Source organism: Ranitomeya variabilis, chromosome 2 (genome assembly GCF_051348905.1).
Source record: "Ranitomeya variabilis isolate aRanVar5 chromosome 2, aRanVar5.hap1, whole genome shotgun sequence".
Classification (NCBI taxonomy): Eukaryota; Metazoa; Chordata; class Amphibia; order Anura; family Dendrobatidae; genus Ranitomeya; species Ranitomeya variabilis.
Genome location: NC_135233.1, coordinates 731476800 through 731499146, shown reverse-complemented (window position 1 = coordinate 731499146; position 22347 = coordinate 731476800). Strand labels below are relative to the sequence as shown.

The following is a 22347-nucleotide window of genomic DNA, read 5'->3' as shown; positions in this document are numbered from 1 at the left end:
GATTTTATCAATACATCTTGGAATAATAATAACTTCCACAATTGTATGTGTTTAGATAAAATGTTCCTGTGCTGAGATAATCTTATAAATGTGCCCCTGCTGTGTACTGTCTAAAGGTCGTGTCTGATCGTTCAGGAACATGGTCTGACCATACCACATCTCCTGGGCAGGGGAGGAAGCAAAAGAGCATACAGACAAGACAGTATGGGATCGCAGCTGATTCTTTTTATGAGATATAGCGTTTCCCTGCTTTTAAAAAATGTTTTACCTCAAAGAAAGAATGTGCGATCCTGTGCTGTAATGTCTGTTTCCTCTCTTTTGCTTCCTCCCCTGCCCAGATGATCAGACCATGTTCCTGTACTGTCAGACACAGCCATTACACAGTACACAGCAGGGGCACATTTATAAGATTATCTCAGCACAGGAACATTATTTTAAAACATATCCAATTGTAGAAATTATTATTATAGATGTATTGATTAAAATGAACTTTGTTCATGGGACAACCCCTTTGAGTAAAGTGCACAATTTTAGATATTGTCAGGTTCAACAAGCCGTGAAGAGTATGATGGAATCAAATAACTTTCACATCACCTCTCACAGAGGAATGGATTACTTATTGATTGCTTCACATTCCAAAAAATGACAACCTTGTACATCATATACAATATGCTATAATGTAATAAATATATTTAGACACTAATGACTGTAGGTTACATGTATAATTTTATCTTTGAGAGTAAGATTAGTGTATGGGGTAAATATTAGACTCACTATATATATAAACATTTGTGGTGTCAATCAATAAATTCATAAATTGATCCAGTTGATCCATTGGTTCCATTATTTTCACCAAGCATTATACAAAAAGAAGAAGAATGCGGACTATACTTGTAAACTGTGTAAGACACGGGCAGATTTGATACATTTATCTGAGGGTATGAAGATATAGAGGGGAAACTGGGGACTTTGTTCTCCAATGAGATCAAGTCAACAACTTTAAAACTGCTCCTGGGAGCGGAAGAGATGAAATGAGGAAGAAGAGTCTTAAGTAGGCGGCTTTCTATAGCAAGAGTGGATTTCGTTAGGAAATGGATAAGGAAAAATGGAGCATTACAGAATACAAGAAATTACATAAGAGACTTATAAAATATGACGGGGTCTGGTTTTGCTCCTCAGAAAATTTTGAAAATTGGGAGAACAATTGGAAAAAAAATGTAGTGGAGAGCATTAAACTCACGGGAGAGCGATAATCAGCAGCTTAAACATTAGTGGGGGTTTCTTTATTTTTTTAATGTTGGTTTATGTGGGATTTTTAATTTTTTTTCTGAACAATAGGAAAAAGGTCGGGAGTGAAGTAATTAGGAAGATTGTTGTTTTTATCTGATTTCCCCTTTTTGTATTTGTACAGTTTGCTTTGTATAATTAAATAAAGTTGTAAAATACAAAAAACGAGCAACAATTGCAGCATTCTAATGATGTCACAAAGGGCTGGACGATATAAAAAGCCCCGTCATCCAGGGTTCCGTTGAGGGTTTTAGTAGGCGTTTGTGGAGAGAGGAGTGTTGTGAGTGACTTGTGCAAATATGATGCCAAAAAAGCGATTTAATAGTATTATAGTTCTCTCTGACATCGAGGACAGCAGTGATGATGAAGACTTCAATCAGGTGAGTATAAATTTATATTCTTAACAAAAATATATTTGGGATAAAAGTTTAAGAAAAAGATGGTGGGACCGAAAATATAGCTCCGAGTAGATGGGGTGATAATTTGGATCATGTTTGCAGAGTAAAGGCTGCCCTCACTTGTAATATTTCTGACAATATGTCCATGTATAGGATCCATAGTAATATTGTATGAGGACACATAAATGTCACCACCGCCCCTATCCATATCCTAACCATAAGTGTCCGGTACCCCCGTCATACTCTGTACATGAAATAAGCACAGGCCAATGGAAACCACATTCATATCGGTGTCTACCTGTTATCAGTGGAATATGGAGTAAGATTATAGATTGGAGAGGTTCATGGTTATAGAATCTGACATGTTTGTCATTTTTTTTCAGTCTCATCGAAGAAAGAGGCCAATTCTGAGGTCTCCAGGCCAAGAAAACATCAATGGCTTCAATTCGGGCCTGACCCCGAGTTTACCAGGTACTGTACCCCTAATCCAGTAAAGGCTCTGATACATATCGATGGCACATTGTAGTCATTGGGTGAAGATCGCACGTTGTGGTCAGAGCTTGGATTTATCTCTATTGTACGCCTACAGTAAATGAGCCTATATTAATAATTTCTTTTCAGCATTTGGTCAGGAATATTTATGCAGGAGTTATAATGTCAGACAGAAATGGGATTTTGGGATTTCTTCTGATGGTGGCCATGTACAGTGCGGGTCACTGTAGCTGAATGTGATTTTTTTGCCCCATGTATAGGAAAATACTGGATACTTTATTAGGAGGAATTTATTTTGATATTGAGCCTTGGTCTTTGCTATTACAAAATTCTAATAAGAGATTTATGTTGTGTTTCCCCCACAGATCTGAGTTTACCACCTACAGACCATGGTCCGGACAGTACCAACTGGTAAGACACGTCTTCTTCATTACTAAGTACATGATGGGGAATAATGATTAATGGTGGCTCATTACCTGTTACATTTATTTCACAGGTCCGATGACATCATTCTTATTGATGATGATGATGATGATTCCAATAGGGCAGGAACTTCCACATATAACAGTAAGTTATCATTTCTAGACACCATCCGGGGTTATAGTAGAAAGAACACTGAATTTTCTGTACTGTCACAGATCAGTTTCCAAATGTAACAATTAAAGGCAAATTATAGAAGGGTCTGTGCATTATTAAATTAAAATTACATTAAAGGGGTAATCCTATTTTAGACAAGCTTTATGCTTCATTGGTGTGGGTCCAATGTCTGGGACACTTCCATATTGGGAGAACAACATTTCTTTTTAGCATTTGGTCAAGAACATTATTCATACATTTGCTCTGTTGGCGCTATATAAAGAGATTATTATTATATTATTATTATTGCTCTTAAGTCAGCCAGAAATGGGATTTGGGGATTTCTTCTCATGATGGCCGTACACTGGGCAGGTCACTGTAGCTGAATGTGATTATTTGCCCCATATACTTTTAGGAAGTACACTGTATACTTTATTAGAATTTATTTATTTGATATTGAGCCTCCAGCTTTGCTATTACAATATTCTAATAAGAGATTTATGTTGTGTTGCCCCCACAGATCTGATTTTACCATCTTCAGATGATCCGGACAGTTCCACCTGGTAAGACTTACATCTCCTCCATTACTAGACACATGATGGGGATTAATGACTAACGGTGACTCATATTCTCTTACATTTTTTTCACAGCTCCTATTACAGCACTAATGATGATGACGATTCCAATAGTGCAGGAACTTCCTCATATTATAGTAAGTTATCATTTCTAGACACAATCCAGGTTTATGTTATTGTAGAAATAACAATGCGTTTTCTGTACTGTCAAAGGTCAGTTTCCAAATTGAACAATTACAAGGGCGCTGATCTGGAGTTGGAACAGTGAGCTACCTGGGAAATGTGCTGAAAATGCCACTGTCATAGAATGACAACAGCATCTAACTGGTTAACAGAAGCAGGCAGAGCTCCAATCCACTCTCGGCTGTTAGAGGTAGATGATGGCTGAATGACACAGCCATCATTTGCCATGAAAGAGGCGGGCTCAATTCCTGAGCCCTCTCCATTCATTCTCTACTGATGAGTGCTGTACATGGCTGCTAAGGGGTTAAATTAAAGATACCTTACAGAGATAATCCTATTTTACACATGCTTGATTGGTGTGGGTCCTATGTTTCGGACATTTCCATATTGGTAGAACAACTCACCGCCATGTTGACTTATGGCCTTTGTTGTCCCTATAGAATTTATTACAGATGTGGAATACATTTTTCTTGTCTCTTTTCGCAAATCCAATAGACATCAATAGAGAAAGCCCTGCACAAGCCATCCCACATCTCTATTAAAACCAATAGAGGCTACCATGAATCAGCAAATGAGGTGACGGGACCTCTAGTCTTATTTTACATGAAGGCCCCAGAGAATGGACCCCTACCATTTGATGGTCCACCCTCCGGCCAATGAGCACATGTTGACTTCTGATCTTGTACTGAGCACATGCATCATTAATAAGGATAGATTACCTGAGCAACAGGAGGGAAAGACGTCTGTGAAAATGTATGGGCCCTGTTGTTGTTGAACCGCCTTATAATTTCAGAACCTGATCCCAATGGATGATCCTGTGGATTTCTGGTGGTCTGGTCAGCTATGTGTTCTGCTCTGGTCTGATCCCATATTCATAGTCTTATAAGTGCTGTACACTCTATGTATAGACCTCTCTCTAGTATGAACCTGCATACTAACATGGCTGATTTGAGCCTTATAATAACTATTTCACTCTTCCATATTTCCGTGTAGATAAGTTACCATCTAATAGGGAGGAGAGCCCCGCTAGAGAGGAGAGGTAAGTTATGGCATCTACCTCTATATAAAGCCGTGAACTAGGTAAGATGTTTCTTTTGGATTTATATGTGATTCCTTGTTTTTCCCAGGACAACACCATGTAATATCCCCGGCTGTTTCCTGGAAGACATCATTTCTCCTACTTCCATCTATGTTACCAACTTCCAGGAAACAAAGGAAGAGCTGGTGGAGCGACTATACAATCTATACAACAGGACAGTCTTCGATAATAAGGTATCACATCTTATCATGGGTTTCTGGGTGACACATGACTTATTTATTATCTCCACCTTTAAACAATAAATTCCAAGAAAAATGGCTCCAACTTTCTGAAAGGCATCCTAACCCCTTTGTCATGTGTCTGAAATAGTTATTGAATATCTCAAGTAAATGTCACTTAGTTTGGTAAATGTTGTCACCCTCTTCTTATCTGTGGGATGAGTGGAAACCTTAGATGATCCACCATGCAGAGACAAAAAGATTAGCAACTTTTGGCTTGAAGTTCACAGGATTTTTACATTTATACAGTATATAAAAACCATTTAGTTGATGTTTGGACATTTTATAATAAATTTATTTTTGTTCTCACATCTTGGACTTCCGTGTAGACCCCATACAAGTAGACCAGTTGTAAATTACAAATGAGAGTTGGGTACTTTGTAAGATTGGAGTCAAAGAGTTTACAGATGTAATGGAATTTGTTTCCTCTATTTTAGCTCCCTGTGAAAATGGAGATTTCGTGGAGCAAGAGGCTGACATCAGCATCCGGCCAATGTTGGAAAAAGATGGATAACAACCGCCGCTACTCAGTGATTGAGCTTTCTGAAAAAGTCTGTGATTCTGCCAGTAAGTTTCACATCACATCCATCCTGCAGCTTTATAAGACAACCTGTATATAGGGCAAATAAACTGCTACTTGTGATGTAGTACATCTTATAACCTCTCTGTACATACTGTCATAAGAAAAACTAAGTACATCCTCTTTGAATTCTAATATATTACATATCAGGAGAAAATTAAAAAAACACTTGGTCCTTAGAAGGTCCTAAAAGTAGGGAAATACAATCTCAGAAAACAACATGCTAAAAAATACTACAACACTATTTATTTAACAAAAGTAGGCCAAAATGCAAGAGCACTGTGTGATAAATTAAGTACACCATTGATGCAACTTCAAGTTATTGCTGCTAAAGATGATTCTAAAAGCTATTGATTCATGGGGTGTACTTATTTTTCATTCTCTGCTTCTGAATTTTGAAGTAGTTTTCAGGAAAATAAATGGCACGGTTGACTTGTCACGTGCTGTACATCTCAAGATGTATTTTGTCCTGATATGTAAAACCAAACAGTTCAATCAGCGTGCACTCAGATTTTCTCATAACTGTGTAAACTCTTATTTTAGAACGAGTACGATCCACACTTGCACACGAGATGTGCCATGCCGCTTGTTGGATAATCTTCGGTGCACTTAGAGACAAACATGGCCCGATGTGGCAAGATTTCACAAGACGGGTGAATCGTATCCATACCGAGCTGCCAGAAGTGAAAGAATTTCACAGTTATACCATCCACTATAACTACAAGTACAAATGCGACCTGTGTGATAAAAAGTAAGTAGATTTTATGATTCATCTCCTCATGAAACAATCAGTGCGGAGAGACATCAGTGCAGTTCTGTTGGTATAATGCTTTTATACTTCACTATCAGAGCGGACTGACGTCGGGGGGCTGTAGGATTTATTATGATGCTACATGTTATATTTTCTGTGCTGGGGCCAGTTCTTTATATATTGATTTCAGTTTGTTTGTTTTTTATATAATCCTTGGTATTAATGAACATTCATTTCAGTCTGGTAACCAATATTCCTAATATCTTTGCAGAATTGGACGTTTTCGAAAAATACCTGACGATAAATGTTACTGCCGCAAGTGCGGAGGCCAATTACGTCAAGTGTCCGTCAGCTAAACATGTAACTATCCTTCAGAATATTTAGTCTCTAATTTTGTTTCTTTATAGTTTAACTTTTAGACACTTTTACATATTTTCTGCTGAGTAGCGAGACAATATCTGTGTTCATCACCAGCACAAGTAATTAGCAGCAAATATTCAGAATCATCCTCATAGTTTACCAGATAAAACCTGGTTACATTTCCCATAACTTGCTGAATAAGGAATGATTGACAATTCTCAGCAATTATCAACAATGCTTTGGAAAACCTATTTAAGCTTTGTTGGATGTAATAATTTTTCTTTGTATTTTCAGGTTCATTATTTGAACATTGAGATTTGTCTAAATATCATCATCTCATTTACCAGTGATGAAGGTAAGAACTAATCCTCCACTATCGTCAGCAATCGGTAATAAGTGATTTTTACAATATTAAGATTTGGAGTCTCTAATTTAGTCTCTTATTGGAATTTTAGCATTTAAAGTTTTAATACTTTTATATATTTTGCTTTTCTCACCACATAGGGAGACAATCAGTTTACGCCTTCATCACAAGCAGCTAACAGCAAACAACCAGAATCCACCTATTCTGATTGACACAAAGATTCCAGCCTGTATTTTCCAGGTAAATATTTCTGTGTTTTTCCTCTATTCATATATGTTCTTCATGTCAATAATTAATCATTGTAAGTAACAATGTTTTCAAGAAGTGCAACAGCGAGGACATGATAATGTAAGCAAGGTGTAATAATAGAAGAAATGCAATATGGTTTTTATTACTGCATTTATTTCTAATAATTATTTTTTCTTGCTGTACAATTTTATAATTCTGGTTGAGAAAAGAGGGAAACCATGAACGTTATCAGCCTACTGCTGCGTGGAATCTCCAACACACAATCTGATGGGCGAGATAAGTCACTCAAACATTTCATGCCGTATAGATCTATTGTGAGTGCTCTTACCAGTCGTATGGTTCATGTTGCATTTTTCTATCATTACACTAATATTGGCAACTTCCTATTTTCAATTTCCAAATTGGCCTTTTTGTAGACAATATACACTACTCAAAAAAATAAAGGGAACACTTAAACAACAGAATATAACTCCAAGGAAATCAAACTTCTGTGAAATCAAACTGTCCACTTAGGAAGCAACACTGTTTGACAATCAATTTCACATGCTGTTGTGCAAATGGAATAGACAACAGACGCAAATTATTGGCAATTACAGTATCAAGACACACTCAATAAAGGAGTGGTTCTGCAGGTGGGGACCACAGACCACATCTCAGTACCAATGCTTTCTGGCTGATGTTTTGGTCACTTTTGAATGTTGGTTGTGCTTTCACACTCGTGGTAGCATGAGACAAACTCTACAACCCACACAAGTGGCTCCGGTAGTGCAGCTCATCCAGGATGGTACATCAATGCGAGCTGTGGCAAGAAGGTTTGCTGTGTCTGTCAACGTAGTGTCCAGAGGCTGGAGGCGCTTCCAGGAGACAGGCCAGTACACCAGGAGACATGGAGGGGGCCGTAGGAGGGCAACAACCCAGCAACAGGACCGCTACCTCTGCCTTTGTGCAAGGAGGAACAGGAGGAGCACTGCCAGAGCCCTGCAAAATGACCTCCAGTAGGCCACAAATATGCATGTGTCTGCACAAACGGTTAGAAGCCGACTCTATGAGGATGGTCTGAGTGCCCGACGTCCACAGATGGGGGTTGTGCTCACAGCCCAACACTGTGCAGGACGCTTGGCATTTTCCACAGAACACCAGGTTTGGCAAATTCACCAATGGCACCCTGTGCTCTTCACAGATGAAAGCAGGTTCACACTGAGCACATGTGACAGACGTGATAGAGTCTGGAGACGCCGTGGAGAGTGATCTGCTGCCTGCAACATCCTTCAGCATGACCGGTTTAGTTGTGATTTACATTGATAATTTTTAGGTTTTAATGTACTGAACACATTCCACTATGTAATGAATAAAGATTTACAACTGGAATATTTCATTCAGTGATATCTAGGAAGTAGGATTTTAGTGTTCTCTTTATTTTTGTGAGCAGTGTATAATGCAATATTTCATGTCTATTTCTACTTCAGCTGATGACCAAAAATATAATGGTGAAGTTGCCTTTGCTGAGATTGTTTCATTTGTTTGTTTAACCAGAACATATTGTCAAGTTTATTAAAAACATGTATTTTACTTGTTTTCAGGTTAATGAGAAAGGCGAGATTTCGCGTCTATACAGGCATGACACATCTTAGAAGAAAAAGGTGAATATCTGCACCGACCTGCACTGAGAACATGATCAGATGCAGTTTCCAAGACCTGGAGAATCTCTACATGGGTTTTTTCAGAGCTGCCCAGAAATGGATATGGCGTTGGACATGTGAACATTAATAGTCATATTGTTTGTTTCAAATTTTTCTGAGTTAGAAATAAATACCATTAAAAATAAATCTATTAATTCTTTATAGTTTTGAATTTTTGTTCTGAAGATCTATGGCTGTTGCTAAACATATTACAATCAATGTTGTCTACTTGTGTTATTCAGCCATCATCTGCCTCGAACAGTCGAGAGGAGCGGAGCTCTGTCAATGGCTATTAAACTGTTAAATGCCACTGTCAATCTGTGACAATATCATTCAATGTGCACCAGCAGGGGGGGGGTTCACTGTTCTATGTGTCAATTGGCGCCCCAGTGAAGTGATCGTGGGTCTGCTGATGACCACCACCACCATTGCTTTTCAACCATGTTTCCACAGAATTTTAAAAAAAATAAAACTCATGAAATATGAATAGGCCTAAACAGAAATGATAGTACCCTTAACTTAATATTTTGTTGCACAACCTTTTGAGGCAATCACTGCAATCAAACGATTCCTGTAACTGTCAATGAGACTTCTGCACCTCTCCACAGGTATTTTGGCCCACTCCTCAAGAGCAATTGCTTCAATTGTCTCATTCTTGAAGGTTGCCTTTTCCAGACGGCATGTTTTAGCTCTTTCCAAAGATGCTCAATTGGATTTAGGTCAAGGCTCATAGAAGGCCACTTCAGAACAGTCCAATGTTTTCCTCTTAGCCATTCTTGGGTGATTTTAGCTGTGTGTTCTGGGTCATTATCCTGTTGCAAGACCCATGACCTGCAACTAAGACCATTCTTTCTGACACTTGGCAGCACATTTCTCTCTAGAATCCCTTGATAGTCTTGAGATTTAATTGTACCCTGCACAGATTCCATACACCCTGTGCCAGATGCAGCAAAGCAGCCCCATAACATAACAGAGCTTACTCCATGTTTCAAAGTAGGGAAAGTGTTATTTTCTTGATATGCTTCATTTTCCTTTCTGTGAACATAGAGCTGATCTGCCTTGCCAAAAAGTTCCATTTTTGTCTCATCTGTCCATAGGACATCCTCCCAAAAGCTTTGTCGTTTGTCAACAGGTAGTTTGGCAAATTCCAGTCTGGCTATTTTACGATTTTTTTTCAACAATGGTGTCCTCCTTGGTCGTTTTCCATGAAGTCCACTTTGGCTCATTCAACGACGGATGGTGAGATCTGGCACTGATGTTCCTTGAGCGTGAAGTTCACCTTTAATCTGTTTAGAAGTTTTTCTGGGTTCTTGATTTGTCATCAATTTTCCTCCTGTGGCCACATCCAGGGAGGTTGGCTACAGTCCCATGGATCTTAAATTTCTGAATAATATGTGCAACTGTAGTCACAGGAACATCAAGCTGCTTGGAGGCGGTCTTATAACTTTTATCTTTAACATGTTTGTCTATAATTTTCTTTCTAATCTCCTGAGACAACTCTTTCCTTTGCTTCCTCTGGTCCATGTTGAGTGTGATACATACCATGTCACCAAACAGCACAGTGAGTATCTGTAGCCCTATATACAGGCCACGCACTGATTCCAAGATTGTAGACACCTGTGATGATAGTTAGTGGACACACCTTGATTTAACATGTCCCTTTTGTCACATTATTTTCAGGGGTACCATCATTTCTGCCCAGGCCTATTTCATGAGTTGTTTTGTTGTTTTTTTTTAATTCTGTGGAAGCGTGGTTGAAAAGCAATGTCTGACTTCCATTTGTTCATTTTCATAGATTTTTTATTATTACTTTTGTCAGATTCAAGTTATTTCTGTGACGATAGTGGGTTTTTCTGTCAATAAACGAGGGGTACCAACAATTTTGACCACGTGTTTATATACAGCAATGCTGTGATATTGCTGTGCATAGCACAAGCGATCAGATGATCACAAGTTTGGTAGTACACACATAATATGGTGGTCTGGCCCCAAGCCTGGACCATTAATCACAGACTGCACACTGATGGCATACATGTGACGTCAGCGATTTTCACAGATCCATAACATTGAGGGGTAATTTTCATCTGTCACTCCCACCGAAAATGGACACGTCTGATTTTTTGCAAAGAACCACAGACATGTGACCATAGATGATAACGGGCACGTGCTGTCTGTGAAATCCACCGATAACTCCTGTGCGTGTCTCCCGCTGGTGTGAACAAGGCCAGTGTGAGATCATGTAATCTTGGCACAACCCCACCTTCTCAGCTGGATCCTCTGCAGTCACGAGTGGTCCCACCACAGCCACCAACGGCGCACAGAAGACCGTACTGACTTTACTGTCAGTTTTCCACAATTATAATCAGAATAATCAGAGCAGCATTTTGCATTTTTTTTTCTAAAGGAGTCTCCACTACAGATATGAAAGAAGTGGGAATATGAATAAAACTAAAATTAACATTTGTGCTAAAAAGAAAAAAAAATCATGCACCACAAAATCAAGAATAAAAAAAAAAAAAAAAGAAAACAAAACCTTAACATAAAACATAAAGTTAAAAAACACCCAAGAATACTCCTGGTTAAACTTCTATCCTGCAGAGGTCCGTGCAGACAGGTAACTGGCAAAACGCAAGCACCACCCGTACACTGGACCGAAACACAGCCAGCCCAGCCTGGCAAAGGCAGGGTTACCATCCAGAAGTGGCTTTGCTGGCGGTTTTGCCTGCACATAATATAATGGCTCCACATATAGTCCTGCACATACTACAATTACCCCACATATAGTCCTGCACATAATATAATGGCTCCACATATAGTCCTACACATAATATAATGGCCCCACATATATTCCTGCACATAGTTTGATGGCTCCACATACGGTCCTGCACATAATATAATCACCCCACATATAGTCCTTCACATAATATAATGACCCCACATATAGTCCTGCACATAATATAATGGCCTCACATATAGTCCTGCACATAATATAATGGCCCCACATATAGTCCTGCACATAATATAATGTCCTCACGTATAGTCCTACACATGATATAATGACTGCACATATAGTCCTACACATGATATAATGACTGCACATATAGTCCTGCACATAATATAATGGCTCCACATATAGTCCTACACATAATATAATGGCCCCACATATATTCCTTCACATAGTATGATGGCTCCACATACGGTCCTGCACATAATATAATCACCCCACATATAGTCCTTCACATAATATAATGACCCCACATATAGTCCTGCACATAATATAATGGCCTCACATATAGTCCTGCACATAATATAATGGCCCCACATATAGTCCTGCACATAATATAATGGCCTCACATATAGTCCTGCACATAATATAATGGCTCCACATATAGTCCTACACATGATATAATGGCCCCACATATATTCCTGCACATAGTATGATGGCTCCACATACGGTCCTGCACATAATATAATCACCCCACATATAGTCCTTCACATAATATAATGATGACCCCACATACAGGTCCTTCTCAAAAAATTAGCATATAGTGTTAAATTTCATTATTTATCACAATGTAATGATTACAATTAAACTTTCATATATTATAGATTCATTATCCACCAACTGAAATTTGTCAGGTCTTTTATTGTTTTAATACTGATGATTTTGGCATACAACTCCTGATAACCCAAAAAACCTGTCTCAATAAATTAGCATATTTCACCCGGCCAATCAAATAAAAGTGTTTTTTAATAACAAACAAAAAAACCATCAAATAATAATGTTCAGTTATGCACTCAATACTTGGTCGGGAATCCTTTGGCAGAAATGACTGCTTCAATGCGGCGTGGCATGGAGGCAATCAGCCTGTGACACTGCTGAGATGTTATGGAGGCCCAGGATGCTTCAATAGCGGCCTTAAGCTCATCCAGAGTGTTGGGTCTTGCGTCTCTCAACTTTCTCTTCACAATATCCCACAGATTCTCTATGGGGTTCAGGTCAGGAGAGTTGGCTGGCCAATTGAGCACAGTAATACCATGGTCAGTAAACCATTTACCAGTGGTTTTGGCACTGTGAGCAGGTGCCAGGTCGTGCTGAAAAATGAAATCTTCATCTCCATAAAGCATTTCAGCCGATGGAAGCATGAAGTGCTCCAAAATCTCCTGATAGCTAGCTGCATTGACCCTGCCCTTGATGAAACACAGTGGACCAACACCAGCAGCTGACATGGCACCCCACACCATCACTGACTGTGGGTACTTGACACTGGACTTCAGGCATTTTGGCATTTCCTTCTCCCCAGTCTTCCTCCAGACTCTGGCACCTTGATTTCCGAATGACATGCAAAATTTGCTTTCATCAGAAAAAAGTACTTGGGACCACTTAGCAACAGTCCAGTGCTGCTTCTCTGTAGCCCAGGTCAGGCGCTTCTGCCGCTGTTTATGGTTCAAAAGTGGCTTTACCTGGGGAATGCGGCACCTGTAGCCCATTTCCTGCACACGCCTTTCCACACCAGACTCAGTCCACTGCTTCCTCAGGTTCCCCAAGGTCTGGAATCGGTCCTTCTCCACAATCTTCCTCAGGGTCCGGTCACCTCTTCTCGTTGTACAGCGTTTTCTGCCACATTGTTTCCTTCCAACAGACTTACCATTGAGGTGCCTTGATACAGCACTCTGGGAACAGCCTATTTGTTGAGAAATTTCTTTCTGGGTCTTACCCTCTTGCTTGAGGGTATCAATGATGGCCTTCTTGACATCTGTCAGGTCGCTAGTCTTACCCATGATGGGGGTTTTGAGTAATGAACCAGGCAGGGAGTTTTTAAAAGCCTCAGGTATCTTTTGCATGTGTTTAGAGTTAATTAGTTGATTCAGAAGATTAGGGTAATAGGTCATTTAGAGAACCTTTTCTTGATATGCTAATTTATTGAGACAGGTTTTTTGGGTTATCAGGAGTTGTATGCCAAAATCATCAGTATTAAAACAATAAAAGACCTGACAAATTTCAGTTGGTGGATAATGAATCTATAATATATGAAAGTTTAATTGTAATCATTACATTATGGTAAATAATGAAATTTAACACTATATGCTAATTTTTTGAGAAGGACCTGTATAGTCCTGCACATAATATAATGGCCTCACATATAGTCCTGCACATAATATAATGGCTCCACATTAGTTATGGGCGAGCACTAAAATGCTCGGGTGCTCGTTGCTCGGGTCAAACAAATTGGAATACTCGGGTACTCGGCCAGAGCAACGAGCCCAATGTAAGTCTATGGGAGACCTGAGTATTTTTACCACGATCCCTCCTGGGGGGTTCTTTTAGGTCTAAAAACGTCTGAAAATGATAGAAACACTGCTCAAATGACACAGGGACATCATGGGGATCGCCCCTGGAAGCATTCCTGACTCCTAGTTCACAGCATTAATCATTTTTTTCCAAGATTCATGCCATTTTTCCCGATGCCACAAAAGACACATTAAAACAAAACCAAAATGGATTTTGCTTGGAAATATGTCAAGGTACATCCTTTGCAGGTTAATGACTTGCCTGTAAGGCCAAATATTTAACCCCAGACCAAAAATTTCCTCCCCCACTTAGGCTTAGTTCAGACACAGCGTTTTTGAAGCGTTTTTCAACTTTAACATTGCTTTCTACCACTACAAATGCATTCACTGGGAAATGTAATTGTAACATTTAACACCCCTAGGTGGCCATGTGGTGTGTGACACATAAGCAGACCCATCTTGTTTCATTTATGAAGGAGGGACTCTTAAAATCACAAAACCTATTTTTACTGGTGCATCAGGCGGCATTAATCTTCTTAAAGAACCGTTATGAAACAGTGGGTCTCTTAAGCTGTTGTAGCCTATGCTGTGAGTGGGTGGGCTGCCAAGAATTACGACGCACCACAATACCCCTGTCATAAGATGTCCAGGAGGGCCTCCTGGAAAAGTGTTGCATTGAATTCAAGGCCTGCCCTGCTACCAATTCATATGCACCCCAATAAGCCTTTGAACCCACATACTGGATGGGCCCATGACAATCCACTTCACAATATGCATTTTGTGCTCTGTACTCCTTTGTTTTACACATTGGCGGCAAGGCCAGCCCTGCTGCATAGTCAGTCTTATGCACCCCATTAGGCCTTGGAACCCATATACTGGATGTGCCCATGAAAATCCACTTCACAATATGCATTTATGCATTTTGTACTCCCGTACTCCTTGGTTTTACACATTGGCGGCAAGGCCAGCCCTGCTGCATAGTCATATGCACCCCTTTAGGCCTTGGAACCCACATAGTGGATGTGCCCATGAAAATCCACTTCACAATATGCATTTTGTACTCCCGTACTACTTTGTTTTACACATTGGCAGGAAGGATAGCCCTGCTGCATAGTCAGTCATATGCACTCCATTAGGCCTTGGAACCCACATAGTGGATGGGCCCATGAAAATCCACTTCACAATATGCATTTTGTACTCCCGTACTCCTTGGTTTTACACATTGCCAGCAAGGCGAGCCCTGCTGCATAGTCAGTCATATGCACCCCATTAGGCCTTGGAACCCACATAGTGGATGTGCCCATGAAAATGCACTTCACGATATGCATTTTGTACTCCCGTACTCCTTGGTTTTACACATTGGCAGGAAGGCGAGCCCTGCTGCATAGTTAGTCATATGCACCCCATTAGGCCTTGGAACCCACATACTGGATGGGCCCATGAAAATCCACTTCACAATATGCATTTTGTACTCCCGTACTCCTTGGTTTTACACATTGCCACCAAGGCGAGCCCTGCTGCATAGTCAGTCATATGCACCCCATTACGCCTTGGAACCCACATACTGGATGGGCCCATGAAAATCCACTTGTATTTTTTAATGGTATGATGGTTCCCTCTTTGCAGAATTATTTACAGGAAAATTTGGCACTTGTGTTTGCCATGTTTTTCATGTGTTCAGATACGGCTTTAAAAAAGGCTAATCCTTGCAATACAAAGCAATTTCATTGCAAACTGCAAAATTCAAGGAATATTAAGATTGAATAGTGTCAGTGCATACATTTTTGTATATGTTAACAATTACATACAAAGGTTAATAAGTACATATAAGGATTACTTAAATATACTGATTATGTATATATGAAGATTAACTTCATACAGTCTACTTAGATTATCACTAAGAGGTTTTTAAATATCATTCTTCTGGAATATCAGAGAAGCAACACCAAGACAGAGAACCCGTTGGGAGATTACTTACACTGCATGGGCGTCCCCAATTATGCAGGTATCAGCACACTGTACATGTAGTTTTGGCATCTGTCTTAGTCATGTTTCTCTGGTCTTATATAGTGATTTACACTATGTAGTAACTCTAGTTTCACCCAGACCTTCAAGTGGCTACTTTTCAAGGTTGGATGAAACTAAGATATCATGGACTCATCAGACGAGGGGCCATAAACCCCTTGAAAATAAAAGCCACAAGGATTTAGATCAAACCACCACAGGCAGAGTTTCAGTAAACCTTAATGTTTTACAATGACAAACAGCAAACATATAGAAGCTGCAAACTGTTTGTGAAGTGAGTAAACAGACATTTATCAAGATTGTGCCACTATGAGCATTGTCTGTCACATCTGTAAATGTTTTACAAGACATGCAGCTATGTGATTGTCTGAATGCATTCGGTGTACAGTGTTTCAATCTTGTTTACAAATCGTCATTTGTATATTCGCCATTTGTACATTTGAGGCAGCCAAAGTTATGGCTCTCAAGGAGAGAAACTAATATAGTGGACAAAGCTATATTTTTAATGAACTACTGAGCGAAACTAACAGCATTGCTTTATCAAATTTATATGAAGTGTATTGGCCAAGGTTGGGTCAGTCACTAAGTCATCCACCACCTCTCTTCCACATTCGCACCCTGCTCCTCCTCCTGACTTTCTGGCAATTGTGTCTCATCATCGTCCACCTCTTGTGACACTTTCCCACCATCGCCTTCATGTTACCGGGGCTGGGCAAAGCTTTGGGCAGCTCTACATGCAATCTCATCTTTCCCCACTTCAAGTTGACAGGCAGAGATTTCTGAATCTTGAAATGGAAAACTGAACAGCTCTTCAGATTGTCCAAGTGTGGGATCAGTTGTCTCAGGGCACTTGGCATGGTGGGAGGAAGGAGGATCAGGGTGAGGAATATCCTGGCCACACTCACGCCTACGCAGACTTGACCGTGTGGAAGACAAGGTGGTGGTGGTGGCTAAGTGATTGGAAGCATTATCCGTTATCCAACCAACAACCGTTTCACACTGCTCTGGCTTCAATAGTGGTGTGCTGCAGTCCCCTAGAAACTGGTCGAGCGAGAAGATGTGGGTCTTTGTTGTTGCCCACTTTCACCTTGCCCACGGCCTCATCCTCTGGATGCACCATCAGCATCACGTCCACTTCCCTGTCCGTTGCCCCTTGCCGTAACCATTTTAAATGGACAACTCCACTATTTCAAATGCTCAACACAAATGTCTTTATTAGTAGCTAAATAATATGTGATCAGTATGCCTGCAAATCTACGATTTTTCAAACCCAAACACCAGGCAGGCCTTAGCCTGACCTAACAGACTGTATTTTTTTTTAAAGTTAATTTATGTGAAATAATGCTGTACAGAATTTGAGTATCACACAGCCAAAAAATAAGTACACCGGCCTCCAATGCCCAAACTTGGAGCACAGAGATATATGACGGCTGTAACGGAAGTACCACACTGAAAAATCTGTGGCCTTTCAATTTTTTCTTATGCTAAATTGCGCTGTATAGAATTGGAGTATCGCACAGCCAAAAATAAGTACAGCCTACAATGCCCAAACTTGGAGCAGAGATATGAGAGCTCTCACAGAAATACCGCACTGGCAAATCTGTGGCCTTTGAATTTTTTTAATGCAAAATAGTGCTGTATAGAATTTGAGTATCGCACAGCCAAAAAATAAGGACACAGGCCTCCAATGCCCAAACTTGGAGCACAGAGATATATGATGGCTGTAACGGAAATACCACACTGGCAAATCTGTGGCCTTTCAATTTTTTTATGCTAAATAGCGCTGTATAGAATTTGAGTATCACATAGCCAAAAAATAAGGACACCGGCCTCCAATGCCCAAACTTGGAGCACAGAGATATATGACAGCTGTAATGGAAATACCACACTGGCAAATCTGTGGCCTTTCAATTTTTTTTTTGCAAAATAGTGCTGTATAGAATTTGAGTGTCAGACAGCCAAAAAATAAGTACACCGGCCTCCAATGACCAAACTTGGAGCACGCAGATATATGAGGCCTTTTTCGGTGAATTTAAAACACACAAAAAAAAGGGCACAAGGGTAGCACACACAACTATGCTACGTATGCCTGACAAACTACAACTTTACAACAGGCCTGAGTCTGACAGAACAGACTGTATATTTTTTTGGGGGGGGGAATTTTTGGAAAAAAAAGGAATATAGGCAGTAAATAAGCTGCAGCAGCAGCAGGCAGTTATGGAGCTTTGGGAGGATGCAGTGGGACCAATGGACGTACATACAGTGCCTGCAGGCCTTGCACTGATGTCGATATGCTGTGCCCTGCCTACCTAGCGCTGCAATATCGGGACCCACGAATTAGCCCTAAAAAGGACTTTTAGCTTCTGAGGAGTTGTGGATGTAAGGCTGGAGTCACACATGGCGTAAGACAATACGCCACGTATTATACGTCCGTACTACGGCCGTAATACGGAGAAATGTTCCCAAAATAGTGATCCGTAGTCAGGGTGTGTCAGCGTATTTTGCGCATGGCATCCTCCGTATGTAATCCGTATGGCATCCGTACTGCGAGATTTTCGCGCAGGCTTGCAAAACCGACATCTAATGGATTTATGTGCTCAAATGTTAGGGAAAACATATATACAGTATATATATATATATATATATATATATATATATGTCATTGAGACACATATATATATATTCTATATTTAGATTTCATTCAGCGCGATATCTGTGAACAGCCGGTAATTCAATTGCCGGCTTCTCATTTCTCCTGCACAAACCCGACAGGATATGAGACATGGTTTACATACAGTAAACCATCTCATATCCCCATTTTTTTTGCATATTCCACACTACTAATGTTAGTAGTGTGTATGTGCAAAATTTCAGCGCTGTAGCTGCTGAAATAAAGGGTTAAATGGCGGAAAAAATTGGCGTGGGCTCCCGCGCAATTTTCTCCGCCAGAGCGGTAAAGCCAGTGACTGAGGGCAGATATTAATAGCCAGGAGAGGGTCCATGGTTATTGGCCCCCCCGTGGCTAAAAACATCTGCCCCCAGCCACCCCAGAAAAGGCACATCTGGAAGATGCGCCTATTCTGGCACTTGGCCACTCTCTTCCCACTCCTTGTAGCGGTGGGATATGGGGTAATGAAGGGTTAATGCCACCTTGCTATTGGAAGGTGACATTAAGCCAGATTAATAATGGAGAGGCGTCAATTATGACACCTATCCATTATTAATCCAATTGTTGGAAAGGGTTAAAACACACACACACACATGATTAAAAAGTATTTTAATCAAATAAACACAGCGGTTGTTGTAATAATTTATTGTTCTCGCAATCCATTTCCAGGCCCTCGCTTGGCAAAATAATAAACGCACAAGATACATACCTTCTGATGTCAGATCACGTCCCACGATGTAATCCATCTGAAGGGGTTAACTAATATTACAGGCAGAGCTGCGATAAACCACTCGCTCGTGCCTGTAATCCCCGGGTGCTGAAAGGAAAGCAGGATCTGTACTTACATTGAGTCGCGGTGATGCGCCCTCTGGTGGATGTTCTCATGAACTGCAGCCTGGGAACTTTTTCCCACGCTCCAGGTCATATGAGGACATCCACCAGGGGGCGCATCACCGCGACTGAAGGAAATGTAGGTCAATGACCTACATTTCATTCATTCGCCGGGGATTACAGGCACGGAGCACAGCTGCATTTAGCAGGGCTCGTGCCTGTAATATTAGTTAACCCCTTCAGATGGATTACTTCGTGGGACGAGACGGTTCACCAGAAGGTATGTATCTTGTGCGTTTATTATTTTTCCAAGCGAGGGTGTTCCTGATGGATTGAGAGAACAATAAATTATTACAACAACCGCTGTGTTTATTTCATTAAACTACTTTTAAATCATGTGTGTGTGTTTTTTTTAACCCCTTCCTGACATCCGACGTACTATCCCGTCGAGGTGGGGTGGGCCCGTATGACCGCCGACGGGATAGTACGTCATACGCGATCAGCGGCGCTCACGGGGGGAGCGCCGCCGATCGCGGCCGGGTGTCAGCTGATTATCACAGCTGACATCCGGCACTATGTGCCAGGAGCGGTCACGGACCGCCCCCGGCACATTAACCCCCGGCACACCACGATCAAACATGATCGCGAGGTGCCGGCGGTGCAGGGAAGCATCGCGCAGGGAGGGGGCTCCCTGCGGGCTTCCCTGAGCCCCCCGCAGCAACGCGATGTGATCGCGTTGCTGCGAGGGTCTTACCTCCCTCCCTGCAGCTCCCAGACCCGGATCCAAGATGGCCGCGGATCCGGGTCCTGCAGGGAGGGAGGTGGCTTCACAGACGCCTGCTCAGAGCAGGCACTGTGAAGCAGCCTGCACTTTCCTCAGATCGGTGATCTGTCAGAGTGCTATGCAAACTGGCAGATCACCGATCTGTATTGTCCCCCCCTGGGGCAAAGTAAAAAAGTAAAAAAAATTTTTTTCCAAATGTGTAAAAAAAAAAAAAAAAAAAAAAAATATTCCAAAATAATGAAAAAAAAAATAAAATATTATTCCCATAAATACATTTCTTTATCTAAATAAAATAAAAAAAACAATAAAAGTACACATATTTAGTATCGCCGCGTCCGTAACGACCCAACCTATAAAACTGCCCCACTAGTTAACCCCTTCAGTAAACACCGTAAGAAAAAAAAAAAAAAAACGAGGCAAAAAACAACGCTTTATTACCATACCGCCGAACAAAAAGTGGAATAACACGCGATCAAAAAGACGAATATAAATAACCATGGTACCGCTGAAAACGTCATCTTGTCCCGCAAAAAACGAGCCGCCATACAGCATCATCAGCAAAAAAATAAAAAAGTTATAGTCCTGAGAATAAAGCGATACCAAAATAATTATTTTTTCTATAAAATAGTTTTTATCGTATAAAAGCGCCAAAACATAAAAAAATTATATAAATGAGATATCGCTGTAATCGTACTGACCCGACGAATAAAACTGCTTTATCAATTTTACCAAACGCGGAACGGTATAAACGCCTCTCCCAAAAGAAATTCATGAATAGCTGGTTTTTGGTCATTCTGCCTCACAAAAATCGGAATAAAAAGTGATCAAAAATGGTCACGTGTCCGAAAATGTTACCAATAAAAACGTCAACTCGTCCCACAAAAAACAAGACCTCACATGACTCTGTGGACCAAAATGTGGAAAAATTATAGGTCTCAAAATGTGGAGACGCAAAAACTTTTTTGCTATAAAAAGCGTCGCTGGTTTCACACTTGCGTTTTTATCTGCATGCGTTTTTTTAAAAAACGCATGTGTGAAAAAACGCATGTAAACGTGGTAAAACGCATGCGTTTTTAGACGCATGCGTTTTTATAGAAAAACACAAGAAAACAAACAAACAAAAAAAACCCTACCCCTAACCCTACCCCTAACCTGAAATACGTGGCACTAAAATATACGTTTATATACGTATATAAGTGCCACGATATTTCAGTGGCCACGTATATAAGTGCCACGTATATAAGTGCCACGTATATAAGTGCCACGTACTTAAGTGCCACGTACTTAAGTGCCACGTACTTAAGTGCCACGTACTTAAGTGCCACGTATTTACGTGCCACGTATTTACGTGCCACGTATTTACGTGCCACGTATTTAAGTGCCACGTACTTAAGTGCCACGTACTTAAGTGCCACGTATTTACGTGCCACGATATTTCAGTGCCACGTATAACCACATAGTTATAGTATTTATAGTACGTGGCACTGAAATACGTGGCACTGAAATATCGTGGCACTGAAACACGTGGCACTGAAACACGTGGCACTGAAACACGTGGCACTTAAATACGTGGCACTTAAATATGTGGCACTTAAATACGTGGCACTTAAATACGTGGCACTTATGACTGTCAGAAAATGTTCATTAACCGGTTAGAGGTGAGGTTAGGGGTAGGGTTAGGGTTACCGTTGGGATTAGGGTTAGGGGTGTGTTTGGGTTAGGGTTTCAGGTAGAATTGGGGAGTTTCCACTGTTCAGGCACATCAGGGGCTCTCCAAACGCGACATGGCGTCCGATCTCAATTCCAGCCAATTCTGCGTTGAAAAAGTAAAACAGTGCTCCTTCCCTTCCGAGCTCTCCCGTGCGTCCAAAAAGGGGTTTACCCCAACATATGGGTTATCAGCGTACTCGGGACAAATTGAACAACAACTTCTGCG

General features: G+C 40.7%; 1 protein-coding gene across 1 annotated transcript; it reads left to right on the top strand.

The window, feature by feature from the left end:
- The first annotated feature begins 967 nt into the window (after positions 1–967).
- Positions 968–8947, top strand: LOC143809878 (germ cell nuclear acidic protein-like). Its single transcript, XM_077292856.1, has 14 exons — positions 968–1667; positions 2069–2156; positions 2543–2588; positions 2674–2744; positions 3274–3316; positions 3404–3465; positions 4505–4550; positions 4639–4783; positions 5266–5395; positions 5952–6159; positions 6431–6519; positions 6814–6874; positions 7024–7123; positions 8713–8947. Exons 1-11 carry the CDS (start codon positions 1587–1589, stop codon positions 6513–6515), a joined length of 1005 nt encoding a protein of 334 aa, XP_077148971.1. The 5' UTR covers positions 968–1586; the 3' UTR covers positions 6516–6519; positions 6814–6874; positions 7024–7123; positions 8713–8947.
- The last annotated feature ends 13400 nt before the right edge of the window (positions 8948–22347 follow it).